The 18,438-nt window shown below is 43.1% G+C and overlaps 1 protein-coding gene across 3 annotated transcripts in view; it reads right to left on the bottom strand.

Moving 5' to 3' along the window:
• The window catches only part of ARAP2 (ArfGAP with RhoGAP domain, ankyrin repeat and PH domain 2), a 441,859-nt gene that overhangs the window by 280,231 nt on the left and 143,190 nt on the right, over positions 1-18,438 (bottom strand). For all 3 annotated transcript variants that reach the window (XM_077279928.1, XM_077279930.1, XM_077279929.1), the window contains 2 exons: positions 16,667-16,773; positions 13,578-13,777 (listed from right to left, as the gene is read on the bottom strand). In XM_077279928.1, coding sequence (XP_077136043.1) covers positions 13,578-13,777; positions 16,667-16,773 — 307 coding nt within the window. The remainder of the gene's footprint in view (positions 1-13,577; positions 13,778-16,666; positions 16,774-18,438) is intronic.

Below are 18,438 nucleotides of genomic sequence, written 5' to 3'. Positions count from 1 at the left end.
GCCAATATTTTTCTCCCACTGATTGATGTAGTGTTTTTGTGTTGAGGTAGATTTTAGAACACAAATCAAGGAAAAAAAAAAAATGCTTTCTATGGCCCACTGAATGAGAGAGAGGTGGCACACCCAGGAGTCAAGACTGGCACACAAGCTGAAAGGGCAATATTACTCTCCCACTGTTTTTTTATGTATTTTTTGTTTTTTAAGGGAGACTTTAGAAACCCAATAATATTTTTAAAAAAAAATAAATAGGCTTTCTATGGCCCACTGAATGAGAGGGAGAGAGGTGGCACACCCAGGAGTCAAGCCTGGCACACAAGCTGAAAGGGCAATATTACTCTCCCACTGTTTTTTTATGTATTTTTTGTTTTTTAAGGGAGACTTTAGAAACCCAATAATATTTAAAAAAAAAAATAAATAGGCTTTCTATGGCCCACTGAATGAGAGGGAGAGAGGTGGCACACCCAGGAGTCAAGACTGGCACACAAGCTGAAAGGGCAATATTACTCTCCCACTGTTTTTTTATGGTTTTTTTTTTTTTTTTCAGGGAGACTTTAGAAACCAAATAATATTAAAAAAACAAAAAAAAAATAGCCTTTCTATGGCCCACTGAATGAGAGAGAGAGGTGGCACACCCAGGAGTCAAGACTGGCACACAAGCTGAAAGGGCAATATTACTCTCCCACTTTTTTTTTATGTATTTTTTGTTTTTTAAGGGAGACTTTAGAAACCCAATAATATTTAAAAAAAATAAATAAATAGGCTTTCTATGGCCCACTGAATGAGAGGGAGAGAGGTGGCACACCCAGGAGTCAAGACTGGCACACAAGCTGAAAGGGCAATATTACTCTCCCACTGTTTTTTTATGTTTTTTTTTTTTTTTTCAGGGAGACTTTAGAAACCAAATAATAAGAAAAAAATAAATAAATAAATAGGCTTTCTATAGCCCACTGAATGAGAGATAGCACACACAGCAGTGGCACACAAGCCCTGACTGAGGCCAATATTTTTCTCCCACTGATTGATGTAGTGTTTTTGTGTTGAGGTAGATTTTAGAACACAAATCAAGGAAAAAAAAAAAATGCTTTCTATGGCCCACTGAATGAGAGAGAGGTGGCACACCCAGGAGTCAAGACTGGCACACAAGCTGAAAGGGCAATATTACTCTCCCACTGTTTTTTTATGTATTTTTTGTTTTTTAAGGGAGACTTTAGAAACCCAATAATATTTAAAAAAAAAAATAAATAGGCTTTCTATGGCCCACTGAATGAGAGGGAGAGAGGTGGCACACCCAGGAGTCAAGACTGGCACACAAGCTGAAAGGGCAATATTACTCTCCCACTGTTTTTTTATGTATTTTTTGTTTTTTAAGGGAGACTTTAGAAACCCAATAATATTTAAAAAAAAAAAAAATAGGCTTTCTATGGCCCACTGAATGAGAGGGAGAGAGGTGGCACACCCAGGAGTCAAGACTGGCACACAAGCTGAAAGGGCAATATTACTCTCCCACTGTTTTTTTATGTTTTTTTTTTTTTTTCAGGGAGACTTTAGAAACCAAATAATATTAAAAAAACCAAAAAAAAAAATAGCCTTTCTATGGCCCACTGAATGAGAGAGAGAGGTGGCACACCCAGGAGTCAAGACTGGCACACAAGCTGAAAGGGCAATATTACTCTCCCACTGTTTTTTTAGGTTTTTTTTTTTTTTTCAGGGAGACTTTAGAAACCAAATAATATAAAAAAAAAAAAAAAAAAAAATAGGCTTTCTATAGCCCACTGAATGAGAGATAGCACACACAGCAGTGGCACACAAGCCCTGACTGAGGCCAATATTTTTCTCCCACTGATTGATGTAGTGTTTTTGTGTTGAGGTAGAATTTAGAACACAAATCACGGAAAAAATAAATAGGCTTTCTATGGCCCACTCAGTGAGAGATGGCACACACAGGGATGGCACTGTAGCAGAAATGCCAATCTTAATCTCCCACAAAAAAAACAAAAAAAAAACAGGCACTGTCCTACAATTACTATCTCCCTGCAGTAATCTAAGCCAGGTATGGCAGGCAGCAATAGGAGTGGACTGATGCACAAATTAAATAAAAAGTGTGGACAAACAAAAAAGATAGCTGTGCAGAAAGGAAGGAACAAGAGGATATGTGCTTTGAAAAAAGCAGTTGGTTTCCACAGTGGCGTACACACAGCAATACAGCTATCACGGAGCCTTCTAGGGCAGCCCAATGAGCTACAGCGCTGAGGGGAAAAAAAAAAAAAAAAGCTTCCACAGTCCCTGCACACCGAAGGTGGTGTTGGACAGTGGAAATCGCTGCAGCACAAGCGGTTTGGTGGTTAGTGGACCCTGCCTAACGCTCTCCCTGCTTCTGACGAAGCGGCAGCAACCTGTCCCTAAGCTCAGATCAGCAGCAGTAAGATGGCGGTCGGCGGGAACGCCCCTTTATAGCCCCTGTGACGCCGCAGACAGCAAGCCAATCACTGCAATGCCCTTCTCTAAGATGGTGGGGACCAGGATCTATGTCATCACGCTGCCCACACTCTGCGTTCACCTTCATTGGCTGAGAAATGGCGCTTTTCGCGTCATTGAAACGCGACTTTGGCGCGAAAGTCGCGTACCGCATGGCCGACAAGCACAGGGGTCGGATCGGGTTTCATGAGACGCCGACTTAGCCAAAAGTCGGCGACTTTTGAAAATGATCGACCCGTTTCGCTCAACCCTAGTCTTGACTGATCACAAAAATCTGATGTATCTCGAGTCTGCTAAACGCCTGAATCCTAGACAGGCCCGCTGGTCATTGTTTTTCTCCCGTTTTGACTTTGTGGTCTCGTATTTACCAGGTTCTAAGAATGTGAAGGCCGATGCTCTGTCTAGGAGCTTTGTGCCTGATGCTCCTGGAGTCGCTGAACCTGTGGGTATTCTTAAGGAAGGAGTTATCTTGTCAGCTATTTCTCCAGATCTGCGACGTGTGTTGCAGAGATTTCAGGCTGGTAGGCCTGACTCTTGTCCACCTGACAGATTGTTTGTGCCTGCTAGATGGACCAGCAGAGTCATTTCCGAGGTTCATTCCTCGGTGTTGGCAGGGCACCCGGGAATTTTTGGCACCAGAGATCTGGTGGCCAGGTCCTTTTGGTGGCCTTCCTTGTCAAGGGATGTGCGGTCATTTGTGCAGTCCTGTGGTACTTGTGCCCGAGCTAAGCCTTGTTGCTCTCGTGCCAGCGGGTTGCTCTTGCCCTTGCCTGTCCCGAAGAGACCTTGGACACACATCTCTATGGATTTCATTTCGGATCTTCCGGTGTCTCAGGGCATGTCTGTCATCTGGGTGATATGTGATCGTTTCTCTAAGATGGTCCATTTGGTTCCTTTGCCTAAGCTGCCTTCCTCTTCTGATCTGGTTCCTGTGTTCTTCCAGAACGTGGTTCGTTTGCACGGCATTCCTGAGAATATTGTGTCGGACAGAGGATCCCAGTTTGTTTCCAGGTTCTGGCGATCCTTTTGTGGTAGGATGGGCATTGATTTGTCGTTTTCGTCCGCTTTCCATCCCCAGACTAACGGACAAACGGAGCGAACTAATCAGACTCTGGAGGCTTATTTGAGGTGTTTTGTCTCTTCTGATCAGGATGATTGGGTGACCTTCTTGCCGTTGGCTGAATTTGCCCTTAATAATCGGGCTAGTTCCGCCACCTTGGTTTCGCCATTTTTCTGCAACTCTGGTTTCCATCCTCGTTTTTCCTCGGGACATGTGGAGCCTTCTGACTGTCCTGGGGTGGATTCCGTGGTGGATAGGTTGCAGCGGATCTGGAGTCATGTGGTGGACAACTTGAAGTTGTCACAGGAGAAGGCTCAGCGTTTTGCCAACCGCCGCCGCGGTGTGGGTCCCCGACTTCGCGTTGGGGATTTGGTATGGCTGTCTTCTCGATTTGTTCCTATGAAGGTCTCCTCTCCCAAATTTAAGCCTCGCTTCATTGGTCCTTACAAGATATTGGAAATCATTAATCCTGTATCCTTTCGCCTGGATCTTCCGGTGTCGTTTGCCATTCACAACGTATTTCATAGGTCCTTGTTGCGGCGGTACGTTGTGCCTGTGGTTCCTTCTGCTGAGCCTCCTGCTCCGGTGTTGGTTGAGGGCGAGTTGGAGTACGTGGTGGAGAAGATCTTAGATTCTCGTCTCTCCAGGCGGAGGCTTCAGTACCTGGTCAAGTGGAAGGGCTATGGTCAGGAGGATAATTCCTGGGTGGTCGCCACTGATGTGCATGCGGCCAATTTAGTTCGTGCCTTTCACGCCGCTCATCCTGATCGCCCTGGTGGTCTTGGTGAGGGTTCGGTGACCCCTCACTAAGGGGGGGTACTGTTGTGAATTTACCTTTTGGCTCCCTCTAGTGGTTACTAGTGATTTGACTCTGGGTATGTCATTCATCCCTTGTATGCTCACCTGGGTCGTTAGGTCAGGGGTGTTGCTATATAAGCTCCCTGGACCTTCAGTTGAATGCCTGGCAACGTTGTAATCAGAGCTAATCTGTTGTGCTCTTGTCTACTGATCCTGGTTCCTGCTAAATTAAGCTAAGTCTGCTTTCTTGCTTTTTGCTATTTGTTTTTGTTTGCATTTTTGTCCAGCTTGTACATAATCTGTATCCTAACCTTGCTGGAAGCTCTAGGGAGGCTGGAGTTCTCCCCCGGGCCGTTAGACGGTTCGGGGGTTCTTGTATCTCCAGTGTGGAATTTTGTTAGGGTTTTTGTTGACCATATAAGTTATCTTACTACATTCTGCTATTAGTAAGTGGGCCTCTCTTTGCTAAACCTAGTTCATCTCTGTGTTTGTCATTTCCTCTTACCTCACCGTTATTATTTGTGGGGGGCTTGTATCCGACTTTTGGGGTCTATTCTCTGGAGGCAAGAGAGGTCTTTGTTTTCCTCTTCTAGGGGTAGTTAGTCCTCTGGCTGGTGCGAGACATCTAGCGACCAACGTAGGCATGTTCCCCGGCTACTTCTAGTGTTGGCGTTAGGAGTAGTTATATGGTCAACCCAGTTACCACTGCCCTATGAGCTGGATTTTTGTACGTCGCAGACTTACTTGTTTCTCTGAGACCCTCGCCATTGGGGTCATAACACCTCCCATCTTCTTACGATGATGTCCTCTTCTTGTCTTCATGCTGTGGCTCCGGCGCTGACGTCCTTTGTCTGCCCTGTTGAGAGCAGAGCAAAGTACTGCAGTGCACAGACGCCGGGAAAGGTTAGAGAGGCCAGGCGCCTGCACACTGCAGTACTTTGTGCTGCCCTCAACAGGTCAGACAAAGTACGCCTGCGCTGGAGCCACAGCGTTAAGACAAGAAGTGGACATCATCGTAAGATGGGAGGCACCGGACTGGACCGCGACACCCATCGGACCCGGACCGCAGCGGGAATGCCCCTGGGTTAGTATAATCTAAACTCTTTTCTCATCTTTCAGGTAACATCGGGGGCTTATCTACAGCATTACTGTAGATAAGCCCCTGATGCCGGTGGGCTTAGCTCACCTTCGATTTTGGGGGTGAAAGGTTCCCTTTAACCCCTTCCCGACCTGTGACACAGCATATGCGTCATGAAAGTCGGGGCCAATCCGACCTGTGACGCATATGCTGTGTCACAGAATGATCGCGTCCCTGCAGGCCGGGTGAAAGGGTTAACTCCAATTTCACCAGATCTGCAGGGACAGGGGGAGTGGTACTTTAGCCCAGGGGGGTGGCTTCACCCCCCCCCGTGGCTACAATCGCTTTGATTGGCTGTTGAAAGTGAAACAGCCAATCAGAGCGATTTGTAATATTTCACCTATAAAAATGGTGAAATATTACAATCCAGCCATGGCTGATGCTGCAATAGCATCTGCCATGGCTGGAGACCCCGATCTGCCCCCCAATGCCACCGATCGCCTCCCCAGTCGTCCTTTCTGCCCGGTCCTCCTGTCCACTCCCCTCTGTCCTCCTGTCCGCTCCCCGTCCTCCTGTCCGCTCCACCCGTGCTCCGATCCCCCCCCCTGTGTTCCGATCCCACCCCCCCATACTTACTGAGCTTCGATGTCCCTCCCGGTGTCTGTCCGTCTTCTCCATGGGTGCCACCATCTTGGAAAATGGCGGGCGCATGCGTAGTGCGCCCGCCGAATCTGCCGGCTGGCAGATTCACTCCCTGTACATTTTGGTTGCTGTGATAGGTTATATCACAGCGATCAAATAAAAAAAAATAGTAAATAAACCCCCCCTTTATCACCCCCATAGGTAGGGACAATAATAAAATACAGAAAATATAATTATTTTTGATTTCCATCAGGGTTAGGGTTAGGGGTAGGGTTAGGGTTAGGGTTGCACTTAGGGTTAGAGTTGCACTTAGGGTTAGGGTTGCACTTAGGGTTAGGGTTGCACTTTGGGTTAGGGTTGAACTTTGGGTTAGGGTTGCACTTAGGGTTGCACTTAGGGTTAGGATTGCACTTAGGGATAGGGTTGCACTTAGGGATAGGGTTGCACTTAGGGTTGCACTTGGTGTTGCACTTAGGGTTGCACTTAGGGTCAGGGTTTCACTTAGGGTTAGGGTTGCACTTAGGGCTAGGGTTGCACTTAGGGTTTCACTTAGGGTTAGGGTTGCACTTAGGGTTAGGGTTGCACTTAGGGTTGCACTTAGGGTTAGGGTTGCTGTTATGATCCGGTGACCCTGGAGCCGCATGGGACTTTCTCTGGAGTAGGTGGTACCTGTACTGACCGCAAACCCTAAACTGACACCGCAACTAGAAGTAGCCGTGGGGTGTACCTAACACGTCCTAGACACCTCGACACAGCCGGAGGACTAAATACCCCTATAGATGGAAATGGGAATTCTATCTTGCCTCAGAGCAGAACCCCAAAGGGTAGGCAGCCCCCCACAAATATTGACTGTGAATATAAGAGGAAAGACACACACAGGTGGAAAGCAGGATTTAGCAAAAGAGGCACTTCTAGCTAAATAGAAAAGGATAGGACAGAATTCTAAGCGGTCAGTATTAAAACCCTAAAAATATCCACAGCAGATAATACAAAATATTCTACATCTAACTAAAGACATAGAATGTATATCTGCATCTCCAGAGAATCCAGCATGACTGAAAAATCCAAACAAAGTCTAAGCTGGACAAAAACACAATGAATTGCACTGAGTTGTAAAGCACACAGCATGTGTGCTACAGAGACAAAAAATCAGACACTTATCTTAGCTGAATTGACAGCAGGGCATGAGGAGCCAGACAGAGATGCAATCCCTCCAAGAACAATGGACAACTGGCAGGGACTAATGGATCCTGCACACCTAAATACCTAGTAGAGCTGCAATCAGCAGGAACACCTGCCCTGGATTACAACCCAGAGACAACTGCACTACCACCAACAACCACCGGAGGGAGCCAAAGAGCAGAATTCACAACAGTACCCCCCCTTGAAGAGGGGTCACCGAACCCTCACCAGAGCCCCCAGGCCGATCAGGACGAGCCAGATGAAAGGCACGGACCAAATCAGCAGCATGGACATCAGAGGCAAAAACCCAAGAATTATCCCCCTGGCCATAACCCTTCCATTTGACAAGATACTGAAGCTTCCGCCTCGAAAAAACGAGAATCCAAAATCTTCTCAACTACATACTCCAACTCCCCATCAACCAACACAGGGGCAGGAGGATCAACAGAGGGAACAATGGGCACCACATATTTCCGCAATAAAGATCTATGGAAAACATTATGGATGGCAAAAGAGGCCGGAAGGGCCAAACGAAAAGACACCGGATTGATAATCTCAGAAATCCTATAAGGACCAATAAACCGAGGCTTAAACTTAGGGGAAGAAACCTTCATAGGAACATGATGGGAAGACAACCAGACCAAATCTCCAACCCGAAGCCGGGAACTAACACACCGACGACGGTTAGCAAAACGCTGAGCCTCCTCCTGAGACAACACCAAATTGTCCACCACATGAGCCCAAATCTGCTGCAACCTGTCAACCACAGAATCCACACCAGGACAATCAGAAGGCTCAACCTGCCATGAAGAAAAACGAGGATGTAAACCAAAATTACAAAAGAAGGGCGAAACCAAGGTAGCCGAACTAGCCCGATTATTAAGGGCAAACTCGGCCAGTGGCAAGAAAGCCACCCAATCATCCTGATCAGCAGACACAAAACATCTCAAATAAGTTTCCAAAGTCTGATTAGTTCGCTCGGTCTGGCCATTTGTCTGAGGATGAAATGCGGAAGAAAAAGACAAATCAATGCCCAGCCTAGCACAAAAGGCCCGCCAAAACCTAGAAACAAACTGGGAGCCTCTGTCGGACACAATATTCTCCGGAATACCATGCAAACGAACCACATGCTGAAAAAACAACGGAACCAAATCAGAAGAGGAAGGCAATTTAGGCAAAGGCACCAAATGAACCATCTTAGAGAACCGGTCACAAACCACCCAGATAACCGACATCCTCTGGGAAACCAGAAGATCTGAAATAAAATCCAAAGAAATATGTGTCCAGGGCCTCTCAGGGACCGGCAAAGGCAACAGCAACCCACTAGCATGGGAACAACAAGGCTTGGCCCGTGCACAAGTCCCACAGGACTGCACAAAAGAACGCACATCACGCGACAAAGAAGTCCACCAAAAGGACCTACCAACCAAATCTCTGGTACCAAAAATACCAGGATGGCCAGCCAACACAGAACAATGAACCTCAGAAATCACTCTACTAGTCCATCTATCAGGAACAAACAGTTTCCCCACTGGACAGCGGTCAGGTTTGTCAGCCTGAAATTCCTGAAGAACCCGTCGTAAATCAGGGGAAATGGCAGAAAAGACCACCCTTTCCTTCAGAATGCCGACTGGTTCGAGGACCTCAGGAGAATCAGGCAAAAAACTCCTAGAGAGGGCATCAGCCTTAATATTCTTAGAACCCGGAAGATACGAGACCACAAAATCAAAACGGGAGAAAAACAGGGACCATCGAGCCTGTCTAGGATTCAGCCGTTTGGCAGACTCGAGGTAAATCAGATTTTTATGATCGGTCAAGACCACAATACGGTGCTTGGCTCCCTCAAGCCAATGTCGCCATTCCTCAAACGCCCACTTCATAGCCAACAACTCCCGATTGCCGACATCATAATTGCGTTCAGCAGGCGAAAACTTACGGGAAAAGAAGGCACATGGTTTCATCAAGGAACCATCAGAATTCCTCTGAGACAAAACGGCCCCTGCCCCAATCTCAGAAGCGTCAACCTCAACCTGAAACGGAAGAGAAACATCCGGCTGACCCAACACCGGGGCAGAAATAAATCGGCGTTTAAGCTCCTGAAAGGCAGAGACAGCCGCAGAGGACCAATTCATCACATCAGCGCCTTTCTTTGTCAAATCAGTCAGGGGTTTAACCACACTGGAGAAGTTAGCAATGAAATGGCAATAAAAATTAGCAAATCCCAAAAATTTCTGAAGGCTCTTCACGGATGTGGGCTGAATCCAATCATGAATGGCCTGAACCTTAACCGGATCCATCTCTATAGATGAGGGAGAAAAAATGAAGCCCAAAAAAGAAACCTTCTGCACTCCAAAGAGACACTTAGACCCCTTCACAAATAAAGCATTATCTCGAAGGATCTGAAATACCATCCTGACCTGTTTCACATGAGACTCCCAATCATCGGAAAAAAATCAAAATGTCATCCAAATGTACAAAAATATTTAGAATTGAGAGTCCTCAGTGGTTGATACCTTTTAATGGCTAACTGAAAAGATGGTAACAAATTGCAAGCTTTCGAGACTACATACGTCTCTTCATCAGGCAAAGACTAAAACAAATTCTGAAGAATCACATATTTATGCACAACATAGTATAGGAAAAAAAAAAAAAGGGGAGAGGGGAAAAAAACCATGGATAAGCCAGGTGACATGAAGCAGAATTACCATGGGTGATAAACAGTTACGTCCATAAATATTGGGCCAATTCTTAGATAAGGAATGTTTTATTGTCCTGTGATTAGGGTCTGTTGTGATGACCCCCACATGGTCTGATGGGCAAGTTCCTTAGTTGTAGTTAGTTGATGTAAAAAGACATAAATCCGTGTGACACATTCATTCCTGCATTTAGAGTGTCAAAGGTCGTCATCAGTTTATATTCCCAGACTCTCCTGTCTTTCTGCGAATTGAAGTTACTTTTTAGTACAAGTAATTTCATGTCCATAATGCTATGATTTGGGAGACAGAAATGTGTTGCCACAGGTATATCACATTTCTGTCTCCCAAATTGACATTCCTATTGGTACTATTTTTGGGCACATGACATTTTTAGTCGCTTTCTATTCCGATTTTTTGGGGCTAGAATAAACAAAAAACAGCAATTCAGGAATTTTTTGAGGGTTTTTTACACCTTTCCGTGTGTTGTAAAATTGATAAGGCAGCTTTATTCTTCGGGTCAGTACGATTACAGTGATACCCCATTTATATGATTTTTTTAATCTTTTGGTGCTTTTACGCAATAAAAATTATATTATAGAAAAAATAATTATTTTTGCAACACTTTATTCTGAGAGCTATAACTTTTTTAATTTTTCGCTGATGGAGCTTTCCAGCAGCTTTTTTTTTGTGGGACAAGATTATGTTTTCAGCGATACTATTTTTATTTACATTTGTCTTTTTGATCACAATTTACTGCACTTTCTTGGGAAGTATGATGATAAAGTATAAGTAATGTTTTGCTTAATTTTTTTATTTTTTTTTTTATTTTTTTTTTACAGTGTTCACTGAAGAGGTTAACTAGTGGGACATTTTTTTTTAGGTCTGGTTGTTCCAGACGTGGCAATACCAAACATGTGTACATATTTTACATTAAACAATGTACTTATTGGAATAACATTTATATTTTTTTCTTTATTTGCCCTTTTTTTTTATTTTACACTTTGAAATTTTTTTTACTTTTTTACATTGTCCCAGGATGGGACATCACTGTACTGTGACACATCACTGATCTGATACTCTGCAATGCTTCTGCACTGTAGGGCATCAGAGCAGCGTCTGACAGGCAGGGAAGGAGCAGTGTCAGCCACTGCTCTAAGCAGGACCCTGAAGGACCTTGTAGCCATCTTGCAGTCGGTGTCACCATGGAGACCATCGGCACAACACGATCAAATTGCGTTGTGCTGATGGAAGCACACAGGGAGCCAACTCCCTCTGCGATGCTCATCAATGTCGCTGTCACTACAGACAGCAGCATCAGAGGGGTTAAACAGCCGTGATTGGTGCAAGCACCAATCATGGGTGTTTCTGTAGGGTGTCAGCTTTCACACAGAGCTAACATCTGCACCTGATCATGGCATCACTCAGCATGAGCCCGAGCGATCACAGCACCGATCATATACTTCATATACAAAGCAGCATACATTCAGCGCATGTTGGGAAGGGTTTAATTATTAAGTCTTGAATGGTTAACAAATTTATGACAGCAGTTTAGAACAGTTTGAGAGATACATTTTGAAAAATAATATATCCCTCAAAGTTATTTAAAAACTGAATAGATCTGTAAAAAATTGAATTTCGTAATAATTTTCCTTAGACTAAATAAAAATTGCTGCTAAATTTTAACCATTCTAACAAAATACAAGGACTTTTGAAAAATGATGCTGACATAAAGTAGACATATTGGAAATGTTATGAATTAACCACTTTATGTGGTGTGTGTGTTAGGTGTCGAGTTCCCGCCGCTGCACAGGGGGAATCTTGAACCATGTCTGCTGCAGTCTCCCATTCTCCTCCAGCTGCTCAGAGGTTATCCACCATTACTTTACAGCAGATATCTCTGCACGATGGACCCCATGCTACGAACGCACCTTGTAGCTTCCTATCTATACTTGGTGTGTTCCGCTAGCCCTAACAGTGTGAGTGTTTGGTTTTTAGGAATATAAACATTTGAAAATTGCTAATTTTTTTACATTTTCACCAGATTTCAGATATTTTCATAAAAAAATATGAAACATAGCAACCTAAATTTAATGTTAACATAATGTAAAATGTGTCACAAATAAATGCTCTCAGAATCACTGGGGTACGTTGAAGTATTCCAGAGTTTTTGTCTTATCTCTCCATGATTAACGTTCTCTTGATTTCACATTGCTAAGAACCTTCCGATACACTTACACATGAACATATATACAGTGTGTGTCAATGATATTACCAATTTGTAGTGTTTTAAGCAGCTTTGATAATAGAAATTCTATGATTACATATTGATCTATAAACCAGAATGTCAGTAGGGACAAAGAGCGGTAATAAGTACCTGCTTACCTGTGAGGACTGATAATGGGCGTGTACGCCCCCGGAAGAAGAACAGGCGAAACGCGCTTCGGGGTGGGACGTGACGGCGATTGGGCACGCTACAGGTATTATACCTATTGTATGCACTTCTTTATGGTCCCTAAGTTATTTTCAGCTTTTGCAGATGGTCATAATTAGCGCTCTTGTATGAGCCACTGATACAGAAGTTGCAATGTTGACAGCATTTGCTGTGCAGTGTTATATTTGAGATCACTGGATCACTGATGATTAATGATCAAACTGCAGCTACTTGTTATGGGTGCCATATATCGTTTATTGGTTTTATTAGGACTCTCTCTAGTTCTATTTTGAGGTACCTATATACATTGATATGATTTTATATGATTTTTTGTATAAATAAAATTATTAATTTTTCTTACTTTCCTTGTGCCATTAATTGATTTGGCTTTGTGAGTATACATGCTTCTATCTCTGTAGGAGCGTTCCAGCATATCAATATCTGCATTGGACTTAAATGGGTTGTCAACTACTTGGACAACACCTTCTCAATTACTATATTCCCTCTTGTAAAAAGGCAACAGCCTGTACTCAACTCCGGGGCAGATGTCATTCCAAAGATGATTCTCATTTTCTTCTAATGTAATCGACATTTGGAGACGGTCAGAGAGTGTCAGCATTTCTCTGTTCTACCTGGAGTGAATCGGCCGCTTATTGGTTGCTGGATTCACATGGCAAAACAATGTCACGTGAGCCACAAGAGGCAAGGCGTCATCTTAGCTGTCACTGCGCTGGCACCGGAGGTGAGTTTAGGCTGTTTTTATTTAATAATGGGCAATATGGCAATTGAGTTGGGGCTTTCCGAGTAGTGGAAAACCCCTTTACCATAGATAATTAGGTAAATATTGTACATATGACAAATCTATATAAACAATGTAAACGTGTGCATTTTATATACAGTATGGTATGTATATATAGTACATAAGTCCTGTAAGTAAGTCCTGGTGTTCTAGGCAATATGTGAAACATGTATTTCTATACTTTTTGCCCAAATAAAATGCTTAAAAAAGTTGTGGCTACACCTATATATTAGTTAACAGCGACAGGAGATTTAGCTCTTATGTTTGGATTATGATTGTAGTCACATGTTGTCACTACGTGATTTATTTCTCAGTCTTTTAAAAGAAGCAAAATGAAGAATGAAGAGACAATCCACTTAATGATAAGCAATGAGCCACAAGCCATGCCGAAGCACAAAATCGTAGTATTCTTTTACCCGCACAGTCCTTGCAGATGACAACACACAGGTTGATGGATGCCCAGTCAGGATTTGGAGCTCGGCAATCTGCACACCTCCTGTTCGATTCATTGAACCAAATCTTTTCAGCTACTTCATAATCTGCCACCGTCTCAGCTATTGATTGTTGCAATGCTTCAATCCACTCTTGCTTCTCAATTTCTGACTCTGCTGTAAAGCTAAAATATTGCAAGAATCCTATTACTATTTTGTTACTTTGCGAAATCTCTTATATGAAAGGCAGCGGAATATTGTAGCCTATCCACGTAAAAAGCTTGTTCTATTATGGCATATAGACATCAGTAGTGGACCTTGGAAAAAGGCAGCATGTAATCCCACATATTACTTGTAGCTATTGCTGGAAACATGTGTAGACATCTGCAACTATCCATTGAGTTAGCAGGTAACCACCGGTAAAGACCACAATATGTAATCCAATTCAAAGCTGATATGTCACCAGTTTTCACAATACAAACTGCATACAATAATATATAAATCTCTTATACCTGATGATTCTGGTGTACTTATTTTTAAAATATGTGTCAGAAATTCAGGCAGGCTGTATCAAATTAAGATGATAATTTATACATTGAGGTGCATGATTTAATCTAGAGTCAAAGTCTATTGAGTGTCTGTCAACCCAGCTGCAACTTCTACTGAGCAGTGAGAGATCTCAACAGAAGGAGGGACACTGAGGAGCTTCCCATCAGGCTAGCTGAGCAGAAAATGAATTTACACATTCAAAATGGATTATACAGCCACTAGCATCACAATGAGTACAATAGTCTCAAAAGATGTCAAAAGATATCTATTCAGTAATGTAGGCACTTTGTATTGTGAAAACCAGTGTCATATAGATAGCTAAATTACTACTATATGTAAAGGTGACTTTGATTTAAACATACACTCACTGGCCACTTTATTAGGTACACCTGTCCAACTTCTTGTTAACACTTAATTTCTAATCAGCCAATCACATGGCGGCAACTCAGTGCATTTAGGCATGTAGACATGGTCAAGACAATCTCCTGCAGTTCAAACCGAGCATCAGTATGGGGAAGAAAGGTGATTTGAGTGCCTTTGAACGTGGCATGGTTGTTGGTGCCAGAAGGGCTGGTCTGAGTATTTCAGAAACTGCTGATCTACTGGGATTTTCACGCACAACCATCTCTAGGGTTTACAGAGAATGGTCCGAAAAAGAAAAAAAATCCAGTGAGCGGCAGTTCTGTGGGCGGAAATGCCTTGTTGATGCCAGAGGTCAGAGGAGAATGGGCAGACTGGTTCGAGCTGATAGAAAGGCAACAGTGACTCAAATCGCCACCCGTTACAACCAAGGTAGGCCTAAGAGCATCTCTGAATGCACAGTGCGTCGAACTTTGAGGCAGATGGGCTACAGCAGCAGAAGACCACACCGGGTACCACTCCTTTCAGCTAAGAACAGGAAACTGAGGCTACAATTTGCACAAGCTCATCGAAATTGGACAGTAGAAGATTGGAAAAACGTTGCTTGGTCTGATGAGTCTCGATTTCTGCTGCGACATTCGGATGGTAGGGTCAGAATTTGGCGTAAACAACATGAAATCTTTGGGATGTGGTGGAACGGGAGATTCGCATCAGGGATGTGCAGCCGACAAATCTGCGGCAACTGTGTGATGCCATCATGTCAATATGGACCAAAATCTCAGAGGAATGCTTCCAGCACCTTGTTGAATCTATGCCACGAAGAATTGAGGCAGTTCTGAAGGCAAAAGGGGTCCAACCCGTTACTAGCATGGTGTACCTAATAAAGTGGCCAGTGAGTGTATAACACATATCATTTAATTGTCAACCACTGTTGGCGATTAATATTAATTTTACTAGTTGTAAGAATTAAACATGATATTGTTTTTTTGCGCTTTTTATAACAGAACTGTAAATTATTACTCCAAATAATTCTCCCAGCAGATGGTAATATAGACTGTTACAGTGCGCCGCTTTGTGTGCCGGGGTGATTGTTTTTGATCATGAGGCTAGATAGAGATGATATAAAAAGTAAATATGTAAATGTTTTCATTATTTATGCACAAATAGCTTAACTTCTAGATAAGACACTGTTCACACCGCATTTGCATTACTACCACCTATGCTTTCATTGTATGGCTTTTGTATCACGTATAGCTGTGTATGTTGTTTACTGAATCCCATTATAAAAAAATGTATACCACAAGGTCAAAGGTAACCTGTCGCCAGGTTTTCCCTATATAAAGTACTGCCAGCACCTGTAAGCAATTTTTTTACAACATACTAGAATGCTGTATACTGTATATGTCCCCGATTCCCTATGCAAGGCACAAAAAACAGCTTTTATGATGCTCACAGACGGTGCAGACTGTTCTGATGGACATTGTTAGTCTTGATCTGACACCTGCTCTCTTCTTATGACTTCCCTACTTCGTGTAGCCGATTTCATCCACACAGTGTCCTCCATCATGCCCCTGCACAGGCGTACCTCTCACTGCCCTACTGAAGGCAAAGCGCTGTAGTGCGCATGCGCCGAGAAAGGCCAAAAAGCTTGGATGTCCTGTAAGTAAAGCTGGCATTTATGCACTGTAAGACTTTGCTTTGCCCCTCGACAGGGCAAGTGCACCTACGCAGGAGCACAACGTGAGACACAGTGTGTATGACACAGGATGGGTAAGAAGACAGCGGTCATAAGAAAAAAGGAGGTGCCAGATCTAAAACAGAGGCATCCGGACCGTGCTATCTGTAAGTATAATAAAAGGTTTTTTTGTGTGTCTTGCATAGTGGATTGGGGACTTATATACAGAATACTAGTATGCTGGAAAATAGGGCTTAAGATTTTGGACCAATTTTATATCGTGAAAATTTGGTGACCGTTTACTTTTAATAAAGCTATGCAGAAGCATGTAAGGGCACACAATGGGCATATGTCAGGCCAATGACAGCATATGGATACGTTCATACAAGTTAATTGAAAGGTTCTACATTTTGTAGTAATTACCATGCACTCACATAGTATAGAAGCTACAGAAAATCATGTAAAAAAGATTGGAATGTTTTGACCTTACCAAAAATTTCGAAAAGGAGTTATGATCTCAAAGGTTTTCCTGTCTGTATTTTTTAGGGTGACCATTGTCATTGTGATGTCAGTAATGGCAATCCCAGCATTGAAGTCCTAGAAAATGAATGAGCAAGAATTATGAGAAGTGCTCAAGTTGCAGTTTTTATCCTGTGAATAGCAAAGTAATGGGTAAATCTCTGTAATAAGAATTTTTCATGCTGGTCAACAAATAGTATAAAAAAATAATTATAGATATTTGAAACTTAATATTAATCGGACAGTTTTATAATGCCCCCCCCCCAAAAAAAAAACAAAAAAACAATTCACTAGTTCAAGACCAGGTAATTTTGACCTGTTTATGACAGCACATTTCCATATATTCATTTTAAATGTAGATTTAAGAGCTGTAAAATTGTTTCCTATCCAATTATTAAAACAATTTTAAACCAAAAAATATAAAAAAGAAACCGCACTACCAGCTGGTAGACAGCCAAGAACAAATTTGCTAATGTACACGCGACGGGCCTACCCATCGCGGTTCCCTCTAACTGAAGGAACCACCTTGAATCAAAACGGAAAGCGTTGTGGGTCAAAACAAAATGCAAACCATCACAGATAAACCTGGTGGTGACGTCATTTGTGCTTGTGTGGGAAAGAACTTCTTTAACCGCAGCCATGGCTGCCTGTTGTGGTATCCAGGTATAAAAACTCTCCACATCTATTGAAGCTAGCGCAAAAGTCTCCTGCCAGTCAAAACCTAGGAAAGCTGATGCAGCGCAAAAAAAGAGGTTTGTTTTCAGTTTTAATTATGGGCCCATGGACTCCGTTATAAGAGCAGCAGTCAGAAGGAGGTGGCACATATTGGAAAAAGATCCTGATTTAACAGAAACTGCCAGTAGGGGTCCCTTGTTTGTGGTCCGTCGAGGAAAAAATTTAAAGGACATCCTGGTGCACAATGTAGTTGCCACGAAGCAGCCCAATTGGTTGGAAGCAGGTACACCAGAAGGTAACTTCAGGTGTGGCAGCTGCAATTTTTGCAGTTACCACATAACAGACAAAGTGATTAGGATTGGTTCCCATACCCACCGGGTCCGCGATTTTATAACATGTAAGACCACATACACAGTGTATGCGCTTTTTTGCCCTTGTGGCTTTTTTTACATCGGGAAAACGATCAGACCCCTGTATATTAGATTTAGAGAGCATCTGAGATCCATTAGTACAGGGAAGGGTGTCCCCCGTTTAATTTCTCATATGCGTAATTCTCATGGGGGTAATACGTCAATGCTGCGGTTTATTGGATTGGAAAGGGTTACTCTACCAGAACAGGGGGGCAACCATAATAGGTTGTTACTAAGAAGAGAAGGTAAATGGATCATGCGTGTTAACGCTACGGGCCCTTTGGGGTTAAATGAAAAACTGGATATGTCAGTGCTTCTATGAATGTCTGTCTCCCGGTGAAGTTGTATGTTTTCCTCTTTCCTTCCTACATTATTCTGTCATTTTGATATTATGGTACTTATGGTGTTATGTTTTCTTGTATATGATGTTGTTTTAGTCAATTTTAGTCATTTTTTTGTTTATTATTTTCAATTGAAAAGTAGGATGTTATGACGCTGGGGGTTGGGGAGGTAACCTATTAGCGGATATGGTTATAAGAGTTCCACCCACCTTCAGTCAGTGTCAAGACCCGTGGAAGCGCATTTGCGTGAAACGGCCGTCGTCTTGTGGAAGCCCGTTTTTCCCTGCCTGTCCTGCATTTGACATGTTGTCAGAATA

Source organism: Ranitomeya variabilis, chromosome 1, assembly GCF_051348905.1.
Source record: "Ranitomeya variabilis isolate aRanVar5 chromosome 1, aRanVar5.hap1, whole genome shotgun sequence".
NCBI classification, from domain to species: domain Eukaryota; kingdom Metazoa; phylum Chordata; class Amphibia; order Anura; family Dendrobatidae; genus Ranitomeya; species Ranitomeya variabilis.
Note: the sequence above shows the minus strand (reverse complement) of the source record. Positions and strands in the feature narration are given on the sequence as shown.